At 34.7% G+C, this 27004-nt stretch overlaps 2 protein-coding genes and 2 long non-coding RNA genes across 4 annotated transcripts in view; 2 read left to right on the top strand and 2 right to left on the bottom strand.

Moving 5' to 3' along the window:
* The window catches only part of LOC124437917, a 34499-nt gene extending 16529 nt beyond the window's left edge, over positions 1 to 17970 (bottom strand). The window contains exon 1 of the mRNA XM_046987884.1: positions 17850 to 17970. The gene's annotated coding sequence lies outside the window, so the exon portion shown is untranslated. The remainder of the gene's footprint in view (positions 1 to 17849) is intronic.
* On the top strand, positions 547 to 859 carry LOC124437918. The gene is made up of 2 exons (XR_006945905.1): positions 547 to 662; positions 740 to 859. It is a non-coding gene; the product is annotated as an uncharacterized LOC124437918 (long non-coding RNA).
* On the top strand, positions 11679 to 12711 carry LOC124437919. Its single transcript, XR_006945906.1, has 2 exons — positions 11679 to 12028; positions 12295 to 12711. It is a non-coding gene; the product is annotated as an uncharacterized LOC124437919 (long non-coding RNA).
* LOC124437951 lies at positions 14071 to 17031 on the bottom strand. The gene is made up of 5 exons (XM_046987912.1): positions 16245 to 17031; positions 15990 to 16120; positions 15737 to 15834; positions 15481 to 15606; positions 14071 to 14738 (listed from the first exon to the last, which is right to left on the bottom strand). Exons 1-5 carry the CDS (start codon positions 16827 to 16829, stop codon positions 14101 to 14103), a joined length of 1578 nt encoding a protein of 525 aa, XP_046843868.1. The 5' UTR covers positions 16830 to 17031; the 3' UTR covers positions 14071 to 14100.
* Positions 17971 to 27004: the final 9034 nt, after the last annotated feature.

Raw genomic sequence — 27004 nt, 5'->3', positions numbered from 1 at the left:
CTTTGACATGCCTAATCGCTGTATAGTTGCTTGCTGTTCTGGCGCTCCTTGCCTGGAAAAGGGCATAGGACTTCACCGCATTCCTTTTTATGCATAAGAAGATCCTTTAAAAAAGAAAAGGGAAAAAAAGTGGCTAGATTTTGTCGCTTTAAAACGAGTGAAATGCCCCATATCAAAGATGTGGAGCATTTGCTCGCTGCACTTCAAACCCTGAGAATTTTACCAGACAGCATAATAGTTTGCAAGGGCAAACAAGTAGACTGGTGTCTGACGAAGTTGATGCGTTTGCTTTTCCTTCTGTTTATCTCTCAGAAAGACTGATGATAGAAAGTGCGCCTTCTGAAAGGAATTGTAGACGGTAAAGATTTTTGTTTTGAATCCTGTATATTTTCCGCGTGAGACTGATAACTTCGATGAATGAAGCTTGTTTTAAATTCGTCAAAGATTTTGTAATGAAAATTGAATTTTTCCAGTTGAGACCATAGCATATGTTGTTGTAGGTTGTTAGAGATATTTTGTCTAGCACAGAAGCAGGCTCTCGCTCTTCTAGTCAAGACACTTTTGAAGCTGAAAGTGCAACCTTTTTGGAAGACAGTGATACTGATGTTGAATTTTTTGATGTCTTGCAAGCTTAAACAATTGCAGTACAAGCAGAAGTACAGGTATTAAATTTATTCCAATAGTTTATTTACACTAGTAGATTGTAAGATCTAAAGATTGTATTTTTCCTTTGTTTCAGAATGGGTTTTGCCAAACTGAAGAAGACCATTGCAGGCAATGTGTTCAATACAAAGAAAACATGAGGCAATTCAAGAGAATGATAGAAAGCAAGCATGCTATTATCCAACAACTTACTGAAGGTAAATTGTTTCATTTCCATTCAATTTTGTTTCTTTAAGAGCATATATTCTTGTGTTGTCTCTTTGTCATTTAAATAGACACATGGCTGCAATTAAATTACTAAAATATGAGTATTGTAACACCTGTGTATATCATGATTTCATTGAAAAAAAGAAATTACGTAAACTGGTTGGAACAGTAATAAAATATGTAAAGGTGGATAATCAGAATGAGAAAAAAAAGCAGGATGGTAGTGATAGTGATGACATGGATATAGATATTGACATTGGTAGTGAGATGGAAAATGAAGGTAAAGTTTAATTTCAATGCTAAAAGCTAAAATTATACCCCACAAATCTTATTAACATATAAATATGGTCCCTAGGTTCTGACAACTATGACATTGAAACAGATTCTTCCCAAACTAAAGAGCTAGAATCTGAAGATGAAACAAACCAGTCAAAAAGTATGATTCTGCTGTACTTATGCATTATTTAGTCTTCCAGTGCTATCAAACATTTTATTTGTTTCTCTCGATGGACAAAACATAAAATATACAGGTATTGTTCTAACAATCAGGGTAAACAAAGAAGGAAGCAACCAAAGTTTATTGTCACCTTGCCACAGCTGTTGCCCTTGTTTAAAGTATGCCAATCATGTGGAACTGATAACCAATAGTTGAAGTATCAAAAGTTGGTACTATGGCTTATATAAGCATGTCATGTGGCAACCCTAGTTGTAAAAATAGAGAGCACGACTGGAAGTGACAATCATTCCTGCCAGGTTCCCGTATTCCAATGGGAAACTTTCTCCTCTCATTTTCCATTTTATTGTCTTCTACCCTCAAGGTATTTGGAGTATTCACATACATGGGTCTTCAAGGCATATCTTTGACCACATTCTTCAAACATTAAAGAGTAAGTGGGTTGTTTTGATTTTCCTGATTCCCAAGGTTTGAAGTTGTGTTTTTTATATTTATTTGATATTTTTTTATCATGAATTGCTTTTCCCAATGGTCAGGATCCATTGTAGGAAATACAAGCTGGCCATGTTGGAAGCAATTGAGAAGCAGAAGAGAACAGTGGTCATTGCAGGAGATTGCAAACATGACAGTATGGGCCATTCTGCAAAATATTGTGCTTACACAAGATTTTGTTGCTCTTTGCCTATGATTCTTCATTTTGAACTAATTCAAGTATGCCTTATTGACCTACTTTTTATGACAAATTAAGGGTGGCTATATTTACCCCACCATTTTTTTTTATGGCTAATGTATTATGGTGAGATTTTGTTTGAGAGGTTTTTGTAATGGGAAGTATGCCTTCTCATATTTTCAACCTATGCTTTTAGACACAAATTGTCTAGAAGCAATAGTCACTGCTACATTTTGATATCACTTTGTTAACTCTAACTTAGGACACATGTAAATATGTTTCTGTTTAAATCACAATTCTTATTTTAGAGGAGGAGGGAAATAGCCTTGGAATACATCGATTTTTAAAAATGTATGGATTACATGCTGAACTGTAGACTTGATGTTTCTACCATTGTGACAGACTGCCACAAATCAATACAGAAGCACATGTGTGAGAATGTGAATCAAATAACACATTATTTTGACTTATGGCACATTAAGAAAAGTTAGTAAAGTTATTTCATAAAAGATGTAGGTTGTGTTCAGTTTTAAAAGTGTAAACATAAATTTGTTACTTCATTCTAGAAACTGGAAAAGTATTGACAAAGCTGAGCAAAGAAAAAGGAAATTAAGCCTGTTTGCCCTTGGATTCGTCCTTGTGAGAATATTTTTGTATGGAGTGCAACATCAACTTTCTCTGGCAAGGGTACAATAATTTGGGAAAAATTTTTGTCTTTCCTGAGCCGTGTTATAAACAAACATGATGAACTAGATGAACCATTTTTCATTAAGTGTGCTCACGGTGACATTGAACCAAGGGAATGGTTGAAGAAAGGTACACTTGCTCACTATAGTTTCAAAGTTGTTTCTATTGTCAACAAGAACTGCAATGAGTGCGCCCTTATTTTTTTAAGGTAATAGCTATTTAATTATTTCCCACAGATTCCAATATGTATGAAAAATTGTTTGCGACTGTTCACTTGCATCAAAATTTGTACAAACCATAAAACTTTTTTTTTTACAGCAAACAAAAGCCCGAGCTAGACAGAAGTGCTTTAGTATCAAAAGTTGATGAAGGATCACAAGAACATTGATGTGGTTAAAGAGGAGGGAAATGCGAAGACAACTAATGGAACCAGTGTAGCAAAAGAAATTATACTGTTTATAAGGTTTAACCACAGTCATGTGAGGAAAAATAGCACAAATATTCAGATCTGCTTGTATTCTTTTAATTATTTACTCTTCGTCAGATGATGTTTCCTCTTTAACGAAACTTTTATCTTTTGGTGGCATAAATTGTTTTCTTATAGAGTGATACATACATGATGGAAGTGAATATCTTACTCTTCCAAGGCATCCATGAACAAAATATGTCAGACTTTGGTTGAGAATAAACTTGTCTTCTCCTTGTGCGGAGTTTGTGAGCTGAATGCTGTAAAGACCACCTGTTTTAACGTATAGGAGAAAAGCAGGATGGTGTGTAATGCACAAGGGGACTTCACAAACTTCCTAAAGAAGTTGTTCATCATGGAGAGTTATAACACATGCGTTGATCTCCTGTCATCACTGAAATTCAAAGGCATTTTGCAACAATTCTGTGTTGCAGTAGCCGCACGTGCACCTACACAAGCAAAATAATATTGAAAATTATTTTGATGCAAGTATAATCAGATAATGCTCTAGCGTTGAAATCGAGGTGAATGACTTATATGCTCTAGAAAAGGTAAACACAAAATGTAAATCTTTACCATTCCTCCAGGGGTTTTGACCCATCTAGTCGCATGCTTAAACTGCTCAATCTCTCTTCGTCTTCATGTAGTTCATTTTCGTATCGTTCTTGCCAGTCTTCACTGGCTAAAGGTTCTCCTTCGTACGGAAAACTAAACATGGCGTGATTGTTTTCTCTATTAGAGCATTAAGATTCAACTAAAACGCTTTCATCGACTATTATATCATACGTTTCGTTGTCAGATAAATCAAAAGATGATGATGCTGAGATAGACGACGACATTTTAACGAAAAAAGTGCACTGCACTCAAATCATCATAAAAATCGGTTATATCTTTCACAAAATGGGTTTATATCTTTAAGGCCCGTTTACACGAACAATTTTAATATAACAATTTTTATGCGACAAATATATGAGCTATTGAGTTCTATAATAACTTAATTATATGTTTGTGCTATCATATAATTGTTATTATAGTACTCAATGATATGACCGTGTAAACGAAACAACATATATGTAAATTAGTAAATATACCTGGTTGCATGGCGATTATGTATTGCGCCCATTATAATAATGAACAGTAACATGTCCATACTTCATTTTACGACGTACTTTTAATGCAATGTTTGTGCCAAAGTGGCGCTGACCAAGCCGAAAAAACAAACGGTGCACGAAGTGGAAAAAAAACAAAAGTCAAGATGATGGTGGGTAAAACCGTGCAAAACTACGCAGCGCCAATACGCGCAAGTTATAGCACAAAATTTAATTCAAGAGATCCGAGTGACTGACCATGATAAATTTAGAAATTTGTTTTGGTAAGTAAAGAGATGTAATAGTCTTTTTATTCGTGCTCTCTTTAAAATTATGCTAGTCAGTAGATTGTACAATCAATTCAAATTTTATGTTCTTTTTTAATATTGCTAATTTACCTATTTTCTTTACTATATTTACAAATTATAATCTTTACTACTTTTAAGGATGGGTTCCATTTTGTTTGATGAGCTATGTGAAAAGTTAACACCAATCATTGAAAAGAAAAACACCACTTTGAGAGATGCTATATCTGTTCATGATCGCTTGTGTGTAACATTAAAGTTCTAAGCATCAGATGCTCATACAAAGATTTGATGTACAGTTTGAGAATATCAGTTTCATCTATTTCAAAAATTGTACCTGAGGTTTGTGAAGCTTTGTATAATGTGCTGAAGGAAGAATACTTAAAGCCACCCACAACAAAGCAACAATGGATACACATTGCTGATGAATTTAAGTGCAAATGGCACTTTCCCCATGGATGCAGTTGGCACCATTGATGGTAAACATATCAAGTTGTGTGCACCTCCAAATTCAGCCTATGAGTTTTTTACCTATAAAAACATTTTAGCATAGTCCTCTTGGAAATTGCAGATGCAAATGCTAAATTCATCTTATTTGATCTTGGAGCCCCTGGCAGCCAGTCAGATGGAGGAATTTTTACAGACAGGCACTTAAAAACATACGCAAGACATGCTATTTCTCACAAGCCTAAGAACCAAGAGATACATTATTGCCTATACCTTACTTTCTGCTTGGAGATGAGGCCTTTGCTTTGAATGAAAATCTATTGAAGCCATATCCACACCAGACTGCAATAGGTGATGAGAAAGTTTTTAACTATAGATATTCACGAGCACAAAAAAATTGTTAAAAATGCATTTGGATTGATGTGTACTTGATTCAGATGTCTTTTGAGAACATTGGAGTTGGATATTCCACATGCATTGCAGGTGGTGAGGGCTTGTATGGCACTGCATAACCTTTTGATAATTCAGAAGGACCAGTTTTACACACATCCAGGATGTATGGACGTTGAAGATGAAGTAGGAAATGTTGTGAATGGTTCTTGGAGAACACAACTAGGCAATGAAAATAAAGTATGTGACATCCAGCCAGATGCCCGCCCATCATCAATTCATGCAAGACAAATCAGAAATGCTCTTAAAGACTATTTCTTTGAAGAAGGGGCAGTTGATTTTAAATGGACAATGACAAACTAAGGAATTATAACAAAGAAATAAATTTACCTCATTTGAATATAAAAAATATATGAAAACTTGTTTTGCTGGTTGATGTTGTCCTTTATATATATATATAAATCCAGTAAAGTAAACTTAAAAACAAATGTATAAGTTATTTTGATGTAGAAGTTTAATCATTGAAACATGTTCATTTAAAATACCCTACTTTAATAAGATGGTGGTTGAAACTGATTATTTACTGATTGGTCTGCTTGATAAAATGGTTGGTATTGAGCCAGTGGGGGCTCTGTGGCTTTAAAAATAGTCAATTGTATGGCAAACTTGACACGTCTTTGTATATCTTTTTCTGCCAGACTACGCATTGAATGTGCCACATCTTTACCAAAAATATCCCACTGGTCTTTCTGAGCAGATATTGCTTATTTTGCCAACTGCTTCAAGGCAGATGTTTCTGACTCAAGAAATGGACTATGTGATTGTTTTCTATTCTTTGAGCTTGAAATAAAACTACGTTCACTTCCTGTGTCTTCATTATCAATTATTAATCATTCAATTGGTTTTCTCTGTCTGGTGGAAAACCTTCATCAATAGCATTTGTAAATACTTGACGATTGTGTGATATAACTTCATCCAGGAAACTGCATTGGTCAAAAAACGTCCATTTTGATACATAAACTTCACGAGCCCCACCTCCTGTACCTCGGCTTTTTCTTATTTTTCAAACTTCTTCTCTATAACATGGTCATAAGCTCTGTATATTTGCTAAAAGGTTAAGCCAGACATTTTATTAGAACAGACTTATTTGAATCTAAATAATAGCATATAAAGCTATAGATGGATGCGTTTTCCTTTACCAATTTTGGCACACAAACAAGCTGAGTTGGAAGTTTGAACACATTGTCATGTAAGCAGGACAAGATATTTTTCTTTGCCATTTAAGGTAAACCAGAGAGTATAAACAATGTTTATATTTCTCTAAAATGCAATTCTTACGACTCCATTACAATCTTATCACTCACCTTTGATGCTTGGCAAATCAACGTTTGTCAGTTCAACTTTGATTGCTTGCAGTATTTTCTGGTAGTGTGCATTCTTCATATTTCTGTTTTTGTAATGCTCACTTTTGGTATTCCAAATACTCTCTCTTTCTCTGACAGTATCGAGAAACCAACTCCCCACTTGATCGGACCAGTTTTTTTATTAATCGCCATGTTTTGTTTTATGTGAAGCCTGTGATCTACTTCGCTCCTTGATATGTGCCCGTTTTTATTTGACAGCCATCTACATGACACATTTTTTGTATGTGATAATTTTTATTTGTCACATAAAAGCTAGCATGCCAGCTTTTAAAAACAGGCAATTATTAAATAAAATTTGACAACTTTTTTGTCGTTTACACGGTCAAATTAACATTGTCAACTAAAAATTGTCAAAGTAAAATTGCTCGTGTAAACGGGCCATTAGACCATTGAGTTCTATAAGACCTCAATGATTAGACCACAATCGCTACCAGTTACTTACATGACGTCGGCGGATGTATGAAACACCGACTCGTTTCCAGAGCCCTTACGGGAAAACGTTGGGTGCAAAATCCAGACTTTGAAGGGGGATTAAAAAAAAGTTTTCTATCTATTTTTATTAATACGAATATGTGTTTTAAGACCTGGTCTTTCAAACAAGACCAAAATGCCATAAGGTTTATATGCACTTTAAATGCACTACGTGTAAACAATCTTTATAATGCGATATACAGTCTTTCTTTGGGCTTTTTCTGTGACCAGAGACGTAACTAGCCTACAAATTTGCTTATTCTATGTAAATTTTTCATCATTAACTTTATTCATTTATGTTGTACGTAAAGTGAGTGAACTTCAAAATATTTACGTAGCATGAACAAACTTGGGTGCTGGTTACGCCACTGTTCGTGACATTTTTTTTAACCGAGTTGTAGATCTTGCGTTAGCCAAAATAAATTATAACTGCTCCATTATGGATATAGTTACATTTAAAAAGGAGCTCCGTTGGTAGAATAATGGACGTTTATTGCCAAAAGCGTTATACAAAGATATTTAGAAAGGAAGCCAATGAGTTTGATGGACAATAAAAAGGAAAAGATATTTTTCTTGTGAAGAAAAATATCTTGTCCTTTTTATTGTCCTTTTTATTGTCCTTTTTATTGTCCCTTGAAAAATATCTTGTCCTCTTTTATTGCGAAGATCATATCTTCATTTAATTTTAAACACCGCACTGCATAAAACATTCATACGACATTCCTTTCACGAGAATACATGAGCCCAACAATATTGACCTGCTCACCACTGTGTGACTTCATAGCTCAGTTGGTCTGAGCACTGCACCGGCACCGTAGAGGTCATGGGTTCGAGTCACGTTGAGTCACCTGATTTTTTCAGGTCCTGATACGATTGCTTAAATTGTCCAGCAAAGTGCGAATATCATATCTTCATTTAATTTCAATTATCGCACTGCATAAAACATTCATACAATAAAAAGGAACTAAGACTAAAGGTACGTTTACATAAAATGATTTGTCGGGCCGACACTAACGCCATATTACGTGATTCTTGCCATATATGGAACATTTGTCGTGAAAGACAAATCGCTGTGTGTAAATAATGCATCTGATGTATTTACGCGATTTCAAAAAAGAAAACAAATATGTCGAAGAACAATAGCAAAGCGAAATTAAAAGTTGTCATTGTAGCAACGAAGGTAATGTACAATATTATTATTGCCTCAAAAAATAAAGAAAAGAAGAAAACAAATATAAAGATCGATATGAGTATAAAAGTGCAAATCAAGGTAAATTTGCCGTGTTTCTTTTTTTAAGAAAGTATTCTTAACTTTTTCCTTTTTCTGAATCTCTGCAGCTTTTTGCATTTCAATAAAAACAACGACGCTTTCAGCACTTTCTTCTTCCATGTTGAAAGAAAAGATTTTGATGATTTTTCAATAATCATAATTTGCTTGTTTCCGAAGCTATAGCAACATAGTAAAAATCGAAGAAAAACGCAGTTAGAAAAAGTACTTTTAGATTTTGAAGAAGATATTGATTCAAATACAACAACAATTCAGCAAGCATCTGTCTGTGCACTACAAAAGCAGATGATGAAATGAGAGCATGAAAGAAAATCAGAAAAATGGTGGATGAAAATAGGTACGGAGTATGGGGAGAATATAAAGAAAGTTTGCAGCATCCTCTTTCTTAGCACAAAAAGAGTACAATAGGCCATTGATAAAGAGGAAGTGATTTACGGAAAATTTGGAGGAAAAGGTCAAAAGCACTTAGGATGAGCCCAAATAGGAATTAAACTTCTTTGTTAAGAATATCATAAAAGCGTTTCTAATGGGTTACCCAAAAGTACATTTTTTCTAAGTCTTCCTCATATGTGTAGTTTCATTGGGAGCCAATATCAAGAAAATCTTCCACCATTGTACTTGATTGGAGGGTGAGAAACAGGTAAACTAGATGGGGTCAACCATGGAAAACCGTTCTTTCACAGAATGATACTTGAGTAAACCGAATAGAAACACGAGTAATTAACAACATGTGCAATTATAGATATTGTGAATCTGGGTGATAACAGAGATTGTTTGAAAAGAGATATTTGAAAGTAACTGTAAATAAAAGGAATTAAAAATGTTCCCCTAATTTCGGAGGCAGTTAGAACTTATTTGGGAAAGAATAGAGAAACTGAGCATTGATATAAAGCTTCACCAGTTGCAGAAAATAACGACTTCTTAAAAAGCAATGATTACGAGAGAAATGGAGATGTAGTTAAAATGAGCAATGCCGTCGAAGCTTACCTCCTGTAGGCCGGTAGATTTGAGTTTGTGGGAAAATACTAGCATTATCTATAATAATGATAAATCCCAGAGAAATAGTCATAGCAAAACTCCTATAATTTATAAATTTGTTTTGTGCGTTTGCTTTGTACGGTACATGAAATGAATAGGCTACTACATGTAAACTTTATGCGTTTCATAGTTCAAGCTATTGCAAACACCGTATATGCACACTTTTTAACTTAAATAAGTTTTTTTCCTTAAACCCCCTTCTCCATAACTATATTGTGCATTAATAATTAGCTCATCATTCTAGAAGAATCGCTTGTCCAAAGCTGAAGATGTGTGTAATAAAACAAAAGTTGCCAATTACTTATCACATGCTCAAAAACAAACATATTTGTTTACACGATGAGCTCATTCAATGTCGTAATCGGCAATATAAGACATATTTGATGCGATACTCCATATTGACTGTTGTCATCGTAAATGCACACATTTTAACCTAAATAAGGTTTGTTTTATGACGGGTGATCACCGCCAAAATTAAAACATGGCATTCGGCAATGCGAACATGACATTCGGCAATGCGAACATGGCATTCGGAAATGCGAACATGACATTCGGCAATGCGAACATGGCATTCGGTAATGCGAACATGGCATTTGGCAATGCGAACATGACATTCGGCAATGCGAACATGAGCCATATGAACACACGGTGATTATGTACAGCGGATATGCGTAACATGAGTAATGCGAACACAAAGTTCTTTGTGTCATCTGTAATGGAGAAAGAACGATAAGATGATACTTCATGTCCTGATTAAGAATAAAAATAAGTTGACGATAAAAATTGGAAACTTGGCTTCAAACGATATTGTAATACTTATTTTTCAGCTTTTCTGATTGTTTTAGTGTCATTTAATTGCTCTAATTTTGTTGAATTAAACATTTTTGAAAATTTATTTGGCTATGGACATCCGCAATGTCTGCCCACCCGGATGAATATGTTAATACAAATAGTTATAATTGGAAACTTGAAATCATTTTTATGAAATGGTAAGTTTGTATTTGTTAAATTAACATTTAAAAATAATACAATTGATTAATACCATATTTATGTAATGTTTCATCTTTTACAGTGTTTTGTTCGGACTAAAGTTTTATGTTTCTATTGAACAGGAAGATACTAGAAAGATAGTCATTAATCATTTACAACAGTCTATGCGGAAAATTGAGCACATCTTAGAAAACAATTCTGAAGAGCTCCCGGACTATGATTGCTTATCGTTTAGAGTTGATCATCTTCGACATGTTTTAATTTATTGTTCTGATACAATAAGTATACCTGCACAAGTTCATCAGTACTTACGCATAGTTTTTGAAATACTGAAATCATTTGAAGATGGTGACAATGGTGAATATGTTGCACCAACTGTGAAAACTGGTGGGCGTGGACGCCCAGCATACTATATCACAAAGGATCAACTTCATTTTTTGGTCTCATCAGGGTTCAATGTACCACAGATTGCGTCATTACTAAATGATGGAAAACGAACTATAGAAAGAAGGCTTCACGAGTTCAACATTTCTTTAAACACTACATTTTCCTTAATAAGTAATGATGATTTAGACGCTGTTCTTAGAGATATTGTAAATGAATTTCCAAATGTGGGTAGCAGACGACTTCAAGGTTTCCTAACAGCAAGAGGATATAACATCCAACAGCAGCGTGTTAGAGAAGCACTGCGAAGAGTAGATCCTGAAGGTGTTTTATTACGAGCTATCGAATTGAATGTCATTAAAAGGAGACCGTATAATGTGAAGTCTCCTTTATCACTGTGGCACATCGATGGTTATCACAAACTGATCAGGTAAGAAATTTTCTTCACTATTAGTTATTAACACTCATACATTTAAGTATGTGATACTTTTAATGGTTTCTTTTAGGTGGAGATTTGTGATTCATGGAGGCAGTGATGGATTTTCGAGAAAAATCGCTTACCTGGAATGCCATACAAATAATTATGCAAACACAGTTTTGAATGCGTTTCTTTCTGCTGTTCTTCATCATGGACTTCCTTCGCGCGTTAGATCTGATAAAGGAGAAGAGAATGTAGCTGTTGCGCAATATTTACTGGAACATCCTGAACGAGGAAGTGGAAGGGGGAGTATGATCACTGGCAAGAGTGTGCACAACCAGAGAATAGAACGTCTTTGGAGAGATCTCTTTTCTGGCTGTGTCCATATGTATTATAATTTGTTTTATAGCCTAGAAAAGTCTGGTATACTAAATCCTGATGATGACATCGATTTGTTTTGCTTACACTATGTATATTTGCCAAGAATAGCGCAGTCTCTCAAAACCTTTACAGAAGGATGGAATTTTCATCCGATAAGTACAGAAAGTAATCTTACTCCAAATCAGCTATGGATAAGTGGTCTTCTTCAAATAGCTAACAGTAGTAACAGAATTGCTCGAGATCTTTGGCAAACAGATGTACGTATTTTGTGATTATGATAAGCTGAATATTATGTTAGTACAATATTCTGTTTCACACATAACGAGCCAATTTTCGATTTAGGTTAGCATACCCCCTTTAGGCATATGTTACGCGTTTGACAATTTTTCTTGCACTAAGGGTGGGGAATTTGATCATGAAAAACGGAATGAGGCACGCCGGGAAGGATGTTACAGATACGTTAAATGGTGCATAAGGAACTATATAATTAGTGTTAACCACAGTAAACTTGCGTTTAACCTAGATCCGAAGCTGATTCCAGTTTGTTTACTCCTATGGAATAGAAAGCTTTACGTTTTTGTTGTATAGGAATTTTATGGAGTCGACTGGAATGGCCCAATGTCAAGTGACTCAGATAATGTCATAGTTGATGTTCCTCAAACAATGAACCCGTTATCTGATGTGGAGTTCAGTACTTTGAAGAATGTGGTTGATCCTCTTCATCCGAGTAGTACTCTTGGAACAGATGTCTTTATGCAGTGCAAGCAGTATGTTCATGACAGATCTTTTGCCAACTGACGTCAAACATTGCATGATGTTAACGGTCTCTATAACAAAACTATGAAGGGAAATACGCTATGCAACACAATTTGTTGTCGAGAAAAGTGTACTTTTTGTCGTTTTTTCCCATTTTTTTAAATACATATTTACGCTCTGCTCATTCTGCACTGTGAAACAGAATGAAAACAAACTTCCTTTAGATATCATGATGTTAAATGCGTGATGCAGAGTTTTTTGAAGAAGCAAAGAGTAATCTACGAACCAAAAATGATGTAATGTGTCATTTTTGTTAAATTTTTATGAAAAAAGGTTTAAGACCGGACACTTCAGGAATAAAAGTGCTTTCAATCGCCACTGAAGAAGAGGAAAAGATATGATTTGAGACTGATACAATATTCACATACAGCTCATTTGTAAATTCTTGGCAGTGTAGTTTTAAAACTATATTTGCTTTTTCACAGAATAATCTAATAGCTGTTATTACGTTGGACGGATATGCAATTTTTGCCTTTTGTTAACATTACATGGAAGACATGAAACTTTTAATGAAATCGTATCACTTGAGCAAAAAAATCAAAAATTTCAACCGTGAGAAAAAAAAGCAACGACGGTACCTAATATATAACTGGAACAACTAAAACCTTAGCAAAATTCTAACAAACAAAATGGTCAATTTGAACTACCTTGAACCAGCAAATGAGCACGATCCATGGCGCAAACTTGCAAACATGATATTATTAAACTTTTCATAATCTTCATATATAATCGGAAGTTTTAAATGATTGAAGCAGCTGTCGGAGTCAACCATAGTGAGATCTTCCTTGCCAAAGAGCACTTTTATTTTTGTTTTCAAACCAAGTGGGGGTACACTAAGGTTGGATGTGCAAAACTTAAGAAGAAGATTAAGAACAGGGATGTCACCACCTAGAACTGGAATTCGCTCTATAAGAAAAGTACGCAAGTTAATACAACAAAAGCGCATTTAACAAATCACTTTCGAGAATATAAATGTAGAGAAAATGTTTGATAAATTTCTATGTTATTTTTCTTACCAGTAAGACATTCTGACTCCTTCACAAAGCGAATCAAGTGTAAGTATGCTTGCCTTTCTTTGTCATCCTGTTGATTTGATATTAGGAATGATACAAATGTATCCGCTGTTAACTGTGAATTTGCTACTTCATTCACAAAAAACGGTCTCCAACCGTCAGGATTCTTTTGAAGAAATCGCAACAATCCAAAGTGGTCGAGTCCTTCACGAAATTTTTGAAGGGCAGGCAATCGCTTGTCAAAGAGCTCTTCGATAAGAATGCGACTGACAAATTCGAATCGGCATTTCATGTTGATTAAGGATTCCGTAGGCCATCCTGAGCGATCAATAATGGAAGAAAACCTTGCGCCGTCATACAGAACTGAAATCTCCTCATCATTTAAGCAACTCTCAATCTAAAAAATGCATAATGCTTACTCACTGTACCGTATGCTATCTCGTTTATATAATGCACACGCGATCGCACTGCTTTTTTGCGGTTGTTGGAACAGAGAGAAATTATGATATTAGACTTATCGCCATGCTTTTACAACAACGACGTATGAACAAAGAATATGGCAGACTTGATACGCCCTTCACACTGTTGTCCACAAAACACAAGTACATTCTCACCCAGCAACCTACCATTTTGATGAATTCGGTTAAATCAGAATTTTTTGGGGTATTAGGAAGATCTTCAGATGTTATCAATGCCACAGACTTTTCTTTGTCACCACTAACAATGAACTCGTATACATACTTGGCTAGAGTTGGCATACCCGGGCCTTCTTGCAGGATTGAATGTCCAATCATGAGCCCTGCCATTTGTAGCAAATATATCTTGTCCCAGCTGTGTATGGGAATGCGGTTTCCAGGTTTTCCTTCAAATAGCAAGTTATCGATAGTTCTGATTAAGTCACTAAAGAACTCAATCCTTATACCACCAACATCTATAGCATCTTCATACCCTTCAAAAGATATGCTTAAAAGACGAAATAAGTCTTCATGAGAAGTGGTCTTGTAAAAAACAAGCGATCGTTGCCAAATATACTCTCGGTCAAGCATCAAGATTTTCATGTTTTCTTTATCAACTTTTTTTGTGTAATTAAACAAGTCATGATCAATTGTTGTGTAATCTGATGCTGTTGACAATGTATCTGTATGAATAGAAAAGCATCAAAGTGGTTACGTAACTTGATATGGAAATGACAAATTTTTTTAACATAAACATGTTTCTTTTTTGACAGCAGTTAACATACTTAAAATTACTTTTTTTCAGCATGAATGAGCTAAATATTTACAGTTTTCAATATATATCAGGATATGTTATTCATATGAATTAATAATTTGTAAAAAGAGTGAAGTGTGAAAAAAGGCGTTTGACTAAGAGATATTTACATGGCATGCACTATGAGTATGATAAAAACAAATTAAAATAATTACAATGAGAAAATGGTGTAGAAATGTTGAATTTGTTTGCTGACGTCAGTTTGTAAAACTTTATCCTTTTACTAATTAATAATTCATATGTATCATATCCTAATAATCTTCATGATTCATAAACCTAACCAGTACTATTGAGATGATAGGGAAATATTATTATAATTATAAATATAATTATAATATTTATGTATAAAAAATGCTTATATTACAGCATTGCTATCAGTGAAGGACCAATAAAACCAACAAAATTGTCAGAATGGTCATACAGTACAATTTAACTATTGGACTATGTGGGAACAATTCATTATTAGCAATATTGCAACTGCGCATTTTCCTTAATAGTTCTTACAAATAATAAAATAGCAATAGATGCATACATTTGAGCAAAAATCTACATTTGCTACAATTCAACAGAGCAGACTTGAAAACCATTTAGTTTCTATTTAAACATCTAACCTTCATCATTTGAGCCCAGAAGTTTGGAAATTGCATCTTCATAGGAATAATTATTCGTTTTAAGAGTTTCAAATAGCTGTTTTTCTTCCACATTAGGAAACATTTCTTTTAACTGCTTTGTACCATCTGAGAAAAAGTAACAGATTCATGAATTTGCACAACAATATTGGTGAAAAAGTACTCTTCAACAGCTTGACAGTATAATATTTTGGAACATAACAATATTTAAAAAAAATGAAATGAAAGCAAAACTAACGTAACAAGGTATCATCACCATCCAACTTGTTTTCTTGTATATCAGGTTCATCTTTGATAATAACAAGTTCTTTTTCTTTAATGTTCATCCCACTAGCTCTAAGTTATACCATTAAATGGGAAATTAATCTTAGCATGGCAAGGGGCTGTGTGGCAACTGTTAAATTATACTTGATTTTAACAATTAAAGTTGTATTTTCTTGCATTGTATATTACTGAAATGATATTGAGTATGCCTAGTGGATATTTCATACTTTCTCATTTCTTGCTCCTCTTCAACATGAAAACGCTGATGTTTTAGCATCGATTCTTCATTAATGCTTATCTCCATATTGCATGTCAGGCAAGGAACAGTGGGGATGTTGGCCACAGAATACTTATTTACCTTTTATAAGCAAATACAATTTATTAATAAAAAAAACTAGGCAGCATAGATCTCAATTTACAATCACACAAATAACAGGGGAAGGTGTGAATGGGTGCAGTAAATTAATATATAGTGTACTAACCTCATCTTTAACATCAGGTAAATCAATGGATTTTTGAAGAGGGCGGATGTATGCTACTGCCTGTCTAAGTGTAGACTCATCACGTAAATAAGGAATTGAATACCCATTCTGTCCAGGAGGAATGACTTGAAGCCGCTGATTTCCAGTCGTTCTACAAATATGATACCCCCCAGCTTCTTTTAACAATGGGTATTGACTTTCAAGAACTTGAGTGAGAAACTGATGACTCCCTTTCTTGTTTTCAAAAGTTATTTTTTTCTCTCCAAGCCCGCTAGCTTTCAACTTTTCTTTTTCATAAACAGTCGGAGCAACAGCTGCGTTTTTGTCAGCTAGAAGACAAAAGCGGTGGGTCCACGTGGTAGACGGGGAGAACATTGGGGTCCACGTGCGCTGACGTTTTGCTTTTTGAACAGTTTGACATGGATTTTGCCTTACAGAAGAGTACGGTGCGAAAAGTTTTTGCAATTCTGCGGTGGTAGAAGTTTTCTTTGCCTTATCTTCTCCACATTCTGAGTCCTCTAACAGTTTCGCTGCTTCTCTCATTAGCCTAGCGGCCTCTTGTCGCTTATTACTTTCGTCCGCCATTGTTAAATATTTACGAAGTCATTACAATGGTTATTACACAAAGCTCATTGCGAAATAATTGTAACCGCTGTACATAACTATCGCATGTTACATTACTGTTACGCATATCCGCTGTACATAATCACCGTGTGTTCATATGGCTCATGTTCGCATTGCCGAATGTCATGTTCGCATTGCCGAATGTCATGTTTGCATTGCCGAATGTCATGTTCGCATTCCCGAATGCCATGTTTTAATTTTGGCAGTGATCACCTTTCATATTGTTTCTCAAACCCAATCCCCCATAACTATGTTGTACATGCAACAATGAGTAACTCATCATTCTATAAGAAGCGCCTGTCCATAGCTGAAGATATGTGTAATATGAGAAAAGTTTCCAATTACTCATCACATGTTCAAAAACAAACCTATTTGTTTATACGATGAGCTCATTTAATGTCTTAATCGGAAATATAAGGCACATTTTGTGCAATGGTCCATGTTGACTGTTGTCATCGAGTGCTGGATGCATTTATTTATGTTTTCTAATTTTCTGCAGTTCTTACATTTATTTATTCAATTTTCTCGTTACGTTACTATTGTGCGCATGTAGGCCGTTGGCTATTATCTGGGACTAACCATCTGTGTGTCGACTTGCGAACCAACTATGCTTAATGAGTGCTGCCCCACTGAAATGACCAACTCAAGAATACATGACCAAATGAATTAAAGTAATAACTAAAAATACTTCAGTCAAGTTAAAAGATTCCCGGCAGAAATTTTATAAATCGTATCATTACTTATGGTGATGGAATGATGTTGTTAATAAAACCTCAAATGATGTGAAGTTGTTTCTAGGTTGTCGCCTTATTTAATTCTTTCGCGTTTTTTATGGTTTCTTAATTAGCCATACTGTTTAAAGACAGGCTCTTGGCGAATGAAAGATACGTTTGTACGCTACGCAACTTTCTTAGCACTATGATTACGTGCCTTGAATTGTATACTAAAGCATTACAACACAATTAAATTTGTATGACTTACCGTAAATTTGTGCGAACTACGACTTCGTCACCAGTTTTGCTTCCGTTCGATTAAAACATTCAAAATCAGTCGAACAATGTTTTGCAACATTGATAAATAATTTTTGATGAAATTTTAAAATGTTAACTATTTCAAAATATCTTTGCGGGAGTTGAGTTTTATAAAGAGATTTTTGTCCTCTTCAAAGCAAAGGGGGAGAAGGAATTGATTGGAGGAATATTTTAAATGCTTAACTAATTTTTCATTCACGTATCCAACAAGCTGATAAGGTTAAATCAAAGAAGGGAAAAGTACGTAGTCGTACATTACTTTTGATAAATGTAAAGTAAGCTCATAAGAGAAATTAGTCCACAGATGAAAAATATATAATGATAAATGTATTTTGACTAGAATTTTCTCTCTCTTTAATGGCTGCTCTACTTGATAAAGAAAACTAATAATTTACGCAATCCATCATCAAGACGTCACAGGGATTTATTATTAAATCTTGACTCGCGTCGATGATCACAATTAAAATCATTTCTGGCGTCACTAATGAAATACATTGCGATCGTCAAGTACATCACTAAGGAGCATGCAATGGAAAATTTACCACCAATTTAAAAATGAGATAAAGTACTTCAGGAATGGTAAATTGCATACGTTTTGATTGACACAAAATCAGTATGGGTATAAAAGAATTACGTAATATTTCACCTGCGTGTCTTTTAATGTGTCAGCATTTGGTTGAAAACGTTGATTTCGCTGCATCTCATTCAATAGTCTGCCATAAAAAAACTTAGCACTGTTTCTTACCCAGTAATTTCATCATCCAGTATTTTGCATTAACAACCATAATGTTAAATCAGCCAAAATATTTTCGAAAAAAATTTGAAATAATTATACTATTTAAGTTTCATTTCGTGACAATTAACACTTTAGCAGCCACGCAATGTCTGCCAAAATTTGCGCGTGTCCATTATCTCTGAGCAATGAAGTTAGTATCTATTTAGACTATGCAATTATTCAAACTATTCATACTCGGCTACACACCCCACACTGGATATAATGATAAATTGTGTAAAGGAAAGTCGAGAATATCATTTTTAGTGCTAAGGTATTACGAATCTAAAACATTGTTGACTAAATTGTGTTTATAGACTTGGGACTATATAACATAGGCTGACACTGTTGTATTTGTAGAAACCATTACAACTTTCACACTAAATGTCTCCATAGGAACTAGGAAATATACTTCAGTAGTTTCTGTAGTTTTTTTGTATTCTGTAACTACGAATGTATCTATACTCATTAAAAGCTTGGAAGCAATTAAGCAACGTATAAATTTATTGACATTGTTGTTATTTGACATGTGTGCATGCTGTTATTATAATTTCATATAAGATATTATGAGTTCTAGTGCCCACAATAAACATTGATCATAATATATATATTGATGTTGCGTGACATGTATGAAAGTTGACAGTGCTAGTGGTAAAATTTTGTCTAAAAATTTTGTCATCTTGATATTTTTGCGACCTCGAAATGCCATGCAATATTGCTTTGAAGCAATGAAGTTAGAGTATGTGCGATAATAACGTATTTTTACGAGCGACTCAATGAACTCTTTGTTTTTGTTTGTTTGAATTGAGTAATAGCATTAGATACTGGAGAACAACTCCGCCAAATCAACTTCTTTTCAACTGCTCAAATGTCTTAAAATAACTTCCTTCGCTAAAACTCCTTTCAAATGCTGATCCAGAGCTGTCTTTGTTTTTTTGTTCACTTTTTTTTCTTACTTTAACGCTGTAGACACGAACGTTATGGTTGGTATCAGGCTTTCTTGTTGCTGATAAATGAACTATGCGCTCTTTTGTGACCAAAGCCACTCCTCCGTTATCATGATGAACAACACGAAATGAACCACTAAAGATTCCCAAATCATATCCTACTTTCATGAAAACGAGCGACGACTGTAGTTTTTTGGTTTCAGTTGAAAAAGTCTCAATTAATAACTTTGAAGCATCCTTGTTAAAGAAATAACCTGTGATACACTTGGAGAGTGGTGTGTAAATAACTTCATCATATTCTTTAATCTCATCAAGGGATGGTTTGAGTTTCATGCAATCCGATAAATTTGCTTCCATGTTGTAGAAAAGGATTCTGTAATATTCACGGGGATGTCGATAGGTTATCATGGCTATTTGCCTATCAGCAGAAAAACACAAAGATTTCAAATCATCGACAAGTGGATTATGAATGCCTATAATCTTACTATGTTTGAAAAGGAGACAACCAGTTTTGTAGCATACACATAGATGAATGTTAGGTTGGTCTCCCTCAACAAATGCAATAGCAACTACTTCATCATTTGTGACGGCCATAAACAAGTTTCGTGCCTCTATATTGTCAAGAAACTTTAAAGTAGATTTTTGGATAGCGCCATCTTCTGAAAAAACTGTCAATTGATAGTTCCAAGTGTTCTTATTTCCATAACCAGAAAGAACATATACCACGCCATTGTTATCAACTGTCATACATCTAACCTGCCAATCATCAATCTCACAACTTTCTTTACACCACGGTTGAAGCTTTCCTGTTTTGCTGTCGACTTTTTGCAGATTTTTTCCAGAAAAAATCAGCATTTCTCCTTTGTTGGTTATTGTGATTTCTTTGTCGACAAATAGGTGAGCTTCATCTTTACAAAAATGAGATTCGTACCAAGGTGTGGAAGAACTCGTGATTCCTTCAACATCTTTAAAATACAAAGGATGAAACTTGTGCACACCCGATTCAATCAATGGCCAGTCAAGAACAGCTCGTTTTTAAATGTGTTGTTTGAAATGAAATTGGCTAGTAATAAATTCATTATCAATACATTTTCAATGTTTTTGTCCCTCTGGTCTTTGTGAAAGGTTAATTGTGGAAAAGAAAAAAGTTTCTCTACCTCGTGCAACGAATTGAGGTATTTCAAATATACCATAGCATCCTTTTCTGCTGCCTCACTATCATTAAAATGTCGAAGAATAGAACTTGCGATGCAAATCCTGCATGCAGTTATTCTTTCTTCAATTTTTAATGATGCATTATGAAGTGCTAAGCTAGCTTCTCTGTCTGCCTCTGTAAAAGACTCTTGAGCCAACTGTTTTCGCTCTTCTTTAACTCGAATTCTTCGTTTTCAGTTGACTCGGCAAGTTTCAGTCTTTCAATACCTATATTGAAATGACTAATACTACTGTCGAGATCTTGTCTGCATATTGCCTTTAATATTGTTAATTCGCCTTCAACAACACCTAGGAGTTCCAGCAGTGTTTTCCCACCTTTTTGTAAACCTCCTATCACGCTCAAACTTATTGTTATTGGATCCATCGCAAGCTTCAGCAATCTAAAATTGGTTTCGTACAATACAGGTATTACATTAGCAAAGCAAGTTTGTATTTGGCTCGTGCTATGCTGACTTCACAGCAAAATAATCATTTATGGGCTGTTTACATGATCCCGGCTAACGGAATTTCAGTGAGGTGTGAAATGGTTTCGAGGTATTGAAAGGAGTCAAAACTTAAAGCGTAAAAATTACAACTGTTTGTTAAGCGGTACAAGTCAATTAACGCTTGACTGAATCCCGGTTACCCGGGCTCATTTAATCAGCCCCTAAATTTGTTTAGAAAATGATATTTTATGCATTGTTTTTCCAGCGACTATATAATTGCATGACTAAATTACAACTGAATTTTGCATACTGAATTAACGTGGTTTAAAACGTTGTATTCCAAATTTTTTTCTTCGTTGGACAAATAGTTCTTGTGCTACACACAATTAAAATCTTTAAAAACTCGCTATTTGCGTCGCTCGGTTTCCCGGCTATAGACTGGAACTGCGCGTTTAATTGAGAAAAGCGTGACGTCATGTAAGTAACATTTCAGCAAGCGTGCATTAAAAATAAAGTGAAAATCTACTTTGATATGCCTGACCGCTGTAGTTGCTGGCTGTTCTAGCGTTCCTTGCCCGGAAAAGGGCATAGGACTTCACCGCATTTTTTTATGGATGAGAAGAGCCTATAAAAAAGAAGAGAAAGTGGCTACATTTTGTCGCTTTAAAACGAGCGAAATGCCTTATATCAAAGATGTGGAGCAGCATATGCTCGCTGCACTTCAAACCTGAAGATTTTACCAGACGGTATAATAGTTTGCAAGGGCAAACAAGTAGACTGGTGTCTGACGAAGTTGATGGGTTTGCTTTCCTTCTGTTTATCTCTCAGAAAGACTGATGATATAAAGTGCGCCTTCTGAAAGGAATCGTAGAAAGGAATCGTATTCAGGTTTTAAATCCTGTATATATTCCGCGTGAGACTGATAACTTCAATGAAGGAAGCTTGTTTTAAATTCGGCAAAGATTTTGTAATGGAAATTTAATTTTTGCAGTTGATACCATAGTGTATGTTGTTGTAGGTTGTTAGAGATATTTTGTCTAGCACAGAAGCAGGTTCTCGCTCTTCTAGTCAAGACACTTTTGGAGCTGAAAGTGCTACCTTTTCGGAAGACAGTGACACTGATGTTGAATTTGTTGATGTCTTGCAAGTTCAAAAAATTGCAGTGCAAGCAGAAGTACAGGTATTAAATTTATTCCAATAATTAATTAAAAAGACTTTTTACACTAGTAGATTGTAGGATCTAAAGATTATACCTCTTTTTGTAGGTTCAGAATGGGTTTTGCCAAACAGAAGAAGAACATTGCAGGCAATGTGTTCAATACAAAGAAAACATGAGACAATTGAAGAGAACGATAGAAAGCAAGCATGCTATTATCCAACAACTTACTGAAGGTAAATTGTTTCATTTCCATTCAATTTGGTTTCTTTAAGAGCATATATTCTTGTGGTGTCTCTATGTCATTTAAATAGATACATGGCTGCAATTAAATTACTAAAATATGAGTATTGTAACTCTTATGTGTATCATGATTGTATAGAAAAAAAAAGAAATTACGTAAACTGATTCCAACAGTAGTAAATTGAGTAAAAGTGGACAATAAGAATGAGGAAGAAAGGCAGGATAGTAGTGATGATAATGACATGGATATGGATATTGACATTGGTAGTAAGATGGAAAATGAAGATGAAGTTTGACTTCAGTGCTAATAGGTGAAATTATATACCACAAATTTTATTAACATATAAATAGGGTCCATAGGTTCTGACAACTATGACATTGAAACAGATTCTTCCCAAAGTAAAGAGCTAGAATCTGAAGATGAAACAAACCAGTGAAAAAAGTATGGTTGTGCTGTACATATGCATTATTTAATCTTCCAGTGTTATCAATCATTTGTCTCTCGACAGACAAAATATAATATATACATGTATTGTTCTAACAATCAGGGTGAACAAAGAAGAAAGCAACCTCAGGAAGTAACCAAAGTTTATTGTCACCCTGCCACAGCTGTTGCTCCTGTTTAAAGTATGCCCATCATGTGGTACTGATAACCCAATAGTTAAAGTATCAAAATTTGGTACTATGGCTGATATAAGCATGTCATGTGGCAACCCTAGTTATAAAAATAGAGAGCACAACTGGAAGTGACAATCATTCCTTCTAGGTTTCATGATTCCAATGGGAATCTTTCTCCTTTCATTTGCCATTTTATTGTCTGGAGCTTCTACTAGCAAGGTACTTTGAATATTCACAATCATGGGTCTTCAAGGCATATCTTTGATCACATTCTTCAAACATTAAAGAGTAAGTGGGTTGTTTTGATTTTCCTAATTCCCAAGGTTTGAAGTTGTGCCTTTTTATATTTATTTGATATTTTTATCAGGAATTGGTTTTCCCAATGGTCAGGATCCATTGTAGGAAATACAAGCTGGCCATGTTGGAAGCAATTGAGAAGCAGAAGAAAACACTGGTCATTGCAGGATATTGCAGACATGACAGTATGGGCCATTCTGCAAAATATTGTGCTTACACAATATTTTGTTGCTCTGTGCCCATGATTCTCCATTTTGAACTAATTCAAGTATGCCTTATTGACCTACTTTGTATGACACATTGAGGGTGGCTATATTTATCCCACCATTTATTTTTTACGGCTAATGTATGAATAAGATGGTTGTTGAAACAGATTATTTATTGATTGGTCTGCTTGATAAAATGGTTGATATTTAGCCCTTGGGGGCTCTGTGCCTTGAAATAAAGTCGATTGTATGGCAAACTTGACACGTCTTTGTATATCTTTATCTGCCAGACCACGCATTGCATGTGCCACATCTTTACCAAAAATATCCCACTGGTCTTCAGGAGCAGATGTTGCTTATTTTGCCAACTGGTTCAAGGCAGATGTTGCTGACTCAAGAAATTGACTATGTGACTTTTTTCTCTGGTTTGAGCTTGAAATAAAACTGCATTCACTTCCTGTATCTTCATTATCAATAATTGAAGCATTCAATTGGTGTTCTCTGTCTGGTGGAAAGCCTTCATCAATAGCATTTGTAAATACTTGACAATTGTGTGATATAACTTCATCCAGGAAACTGCATTGGTCAAAAAACGTCCATTTTGATACACAAACTTCACTAGCCCCACTGCCTGTACCTCGGCTTTTTCTTATTTTTCTAACTTCTTCTCTATAAGATGCTCTTAAGCTCTGTGTCCTTGTTAAAAGGTTAAGCAAGACATTTTATTAGAATAGACTTATTTGAATCCAAATAATAGCATATAAAAATATAGATGGATATGTTTCCTTTACCAATTTTGGCATACAAACAAGCTGAGTCAGAAGTTTGAAAGCATTGCCATGTAGGCAAGACAAGATATTTTTTCTTTGCGATTTAAGGCAAACCAGAGAGTATAAACAATGTTTATACATCGCTAAAATGCAATTCTAACGACTCCATTAGAATCTTATCACTCACCTTTGATCCTTGGCAAATCAACGTTTGGCAGTTCAACTTTGATTGTCAGCAGTATTTCCTGGAAGTGTGCATTCTTTATATTTCTGTTTTTGGAATGCTCACTATTGGTATTGCAAATACTCTCTCTTTCTCTGACAGTATCGAGCAACAAACTCACCACTTGATCGGGCCAGTTTTTTTTATTACCCGCCATGTTTGTTTTTATGTGACAGCCATCTACACGACCCATTTTTGTATATGATAATTTTTATTTGTCACATAAAAGCTAGCACGCTAGCTTTTCAAAACAAGCGATTATTAAAGAAAATTTGACAACTTTTTTGTCGTTTACACGGTCAAATTAACATTGTCAACTAAAAATTGTCATATTAAAATTGCTCGTGTAAACGGGCCTTTAGACCAGTGAGTTCTATATGACCTCAATGATTAGACCACAATCGCTACCGTTACTTACATGACGTCAGCGGATGTATGAAACACCAACTCGTTTCCAGAGCCCTTACGGGAAAACATTAGGAGCAAAATCCAGACTTTGAAGGGGGATTAAAAGAAAAGTTTTACTATCTCTTTTTATTAATACGAATATGTGTTTTAAGACCTGGTCTTTCAAACAAGACCAAAATGCCATAAGGTTTATATGCACTTTAAAAACACTACGTGTATACAATCTTTATAATGTGACATACAGTCTTTCTTTCGGTCTTTTTGTGACCAGAGACGTAACCAGCCTACAAATTTGTTTATTCTACGTAAATGTTTCATCACTAAGTTCATTCATTCATGTTGTACGTACAGTGAGTGAACTTTAAAATATTTACGTATCAGGAACAAACTTGGGTGCTGGTTACGCAAATGTTCGTTACATTTTTTTTAAACGAGTAGTAGATCTAGCGTTAGCCAAAATAAATTTTAATTGCTTCATTATGGATATAGTTAGATTTAAAAAGGAACTCCGTTGGTAGGATAATGGACGTTTACTGCCAAAAACCTTTATAAAGATATTTCGAAAGGAAGCCAATGAGTTTGATGGACAATGAAAAGGAACTAAGACTAAAGGTACGTTTACACAAAACGATTTGTCGGGCCGACACTTACGCCATATTACGCGATTCTTGCCATATATGGAACATTTGTCGTGAAAGACAAATCGCTGTGTGTAAAAAATGCATCCGATGTATTTACGCGATTTCAAAAAAGAAAACAAATATGTCGAAGAACAATAGCAAAGCGAAATTAAGAGTTGTCATTGTAGCTACCAAGGTAATGTATATCATTATAGAAAAGTTGAGAAAAACGACGATTTTTTTGAGAGCAAACATGTTTCGACATTATCAGAATGCCATCTTCAGTGCAGATGATACGTAATATGATATGAATACATTAATTACAATGAATAGGATTATGATTCAGTTACTAAATATAAAATATTTACAAAAAAGGAAAAGAAAAATAAGTATTAAGAATTTATAACAAAAAATATTATTATAAAGTAAATATAGTGTTGTAGTGGTGAACTTGGATATTTAAATCAGGATTAGTTTTATTAATGTGTAGAGCTTCCTTGATTTTGAGTGAGAAAGTGGATTGATCAGTGTCGATGATTTTAAAACAGGAAGGTGAGAATTTGTTTTTACATGAAGGAGAGGCTTGAAGATGTTTGTAGATAGTGGAGTTTTAGTCTGTGTGAGTATGTTCCTTTATCCTGGTAGATAATTGGCGAGAAGTTTCACCAATATAGCGGGACATACATCCCGCACATGAAAATTGATAAACTACCATAGATTTGGAAAGTTCGGGAAGTGGGTCTTTAAACGAAAATAAAGATTTTATTTTAAAAGGTGTGAAAATAAGTTTAACGTCAATGTCAGTGCAGTAGCGTTTAATGATTTGTGTGAGTTTGCGTTGTGTGTGTCGTGAGTAATCACCTATGTAAGGTAGTTTGAAATAACGTTTATTGTCAGGTTGTTGTATATCGTTAGTGTTAGTTGTGGAGTTAGATGAGTCAGTGCTTTTCTTGTTGTCCAAATAGTGTTGTATAGTGTTGTTGATGAAATGAAAAGGAAAAGAATTACGTTGGAGAGTGAATATTAGTTTCTTTAGATCACGTTGAAAGCCGATATCTGTGTTGTTAAGTTTCCGTGCTCTGTCGGTCAGTGTTCGTATCAGTCCAATTTTGTAATTTAATGGTGTGAAACTAAAAAAGTTAGTCAGTAGTCCTGTATATGTTGGTTTGTGGTACGTAGAGGTCATACAGTTTTCATGTGATTTA

The sequence above is a fragment of the Xenia sp. Carnegie-2017 genome, unplaced genomic scaffold (assembly GCF_021976095.1).
Source record: "Xenia sp. Carnegie-2017 unplaced genomic scaffold, XeniaSp_v1 HiC_scaffold_18, whole genome shotgun sequence".
NCBI lineage: Eukaryota > Metazoa > Cnidaria > Anthozoa > Malacalcyonacea > Xeniidae > Xenia > Xenia sp. Carnegie-2017.
The sequence above is the reverse complement of the archived record's forward strand: the minus strand, read 5'-3'. Positions and strand labels throughout refer to the sequence as shown.

Coding starts and splice junctions, on each gene's coding strand:
- LOC124437951 (XM_046987912.1), bottom strand. CDS start 16,829: ATGGCGGACGAAAGTAATAAGCGACAAGAGGCCGCTAGGCTAATGAGA. Junction 16,121..16,244: donor TACCTGATGTTAAAGATGAG/GTTAGTACACTA, acceptor TGCTTATAAAAG/GTAAATAAGTATTCTGTGGC. Junction 15,607..15,736: donor TGGTGATGATACCTTGTTAC/GTTAGTTTTGCT, acceptor ACTTTTTCTCAG/ATGGTACAAAGCAGTTAAAA.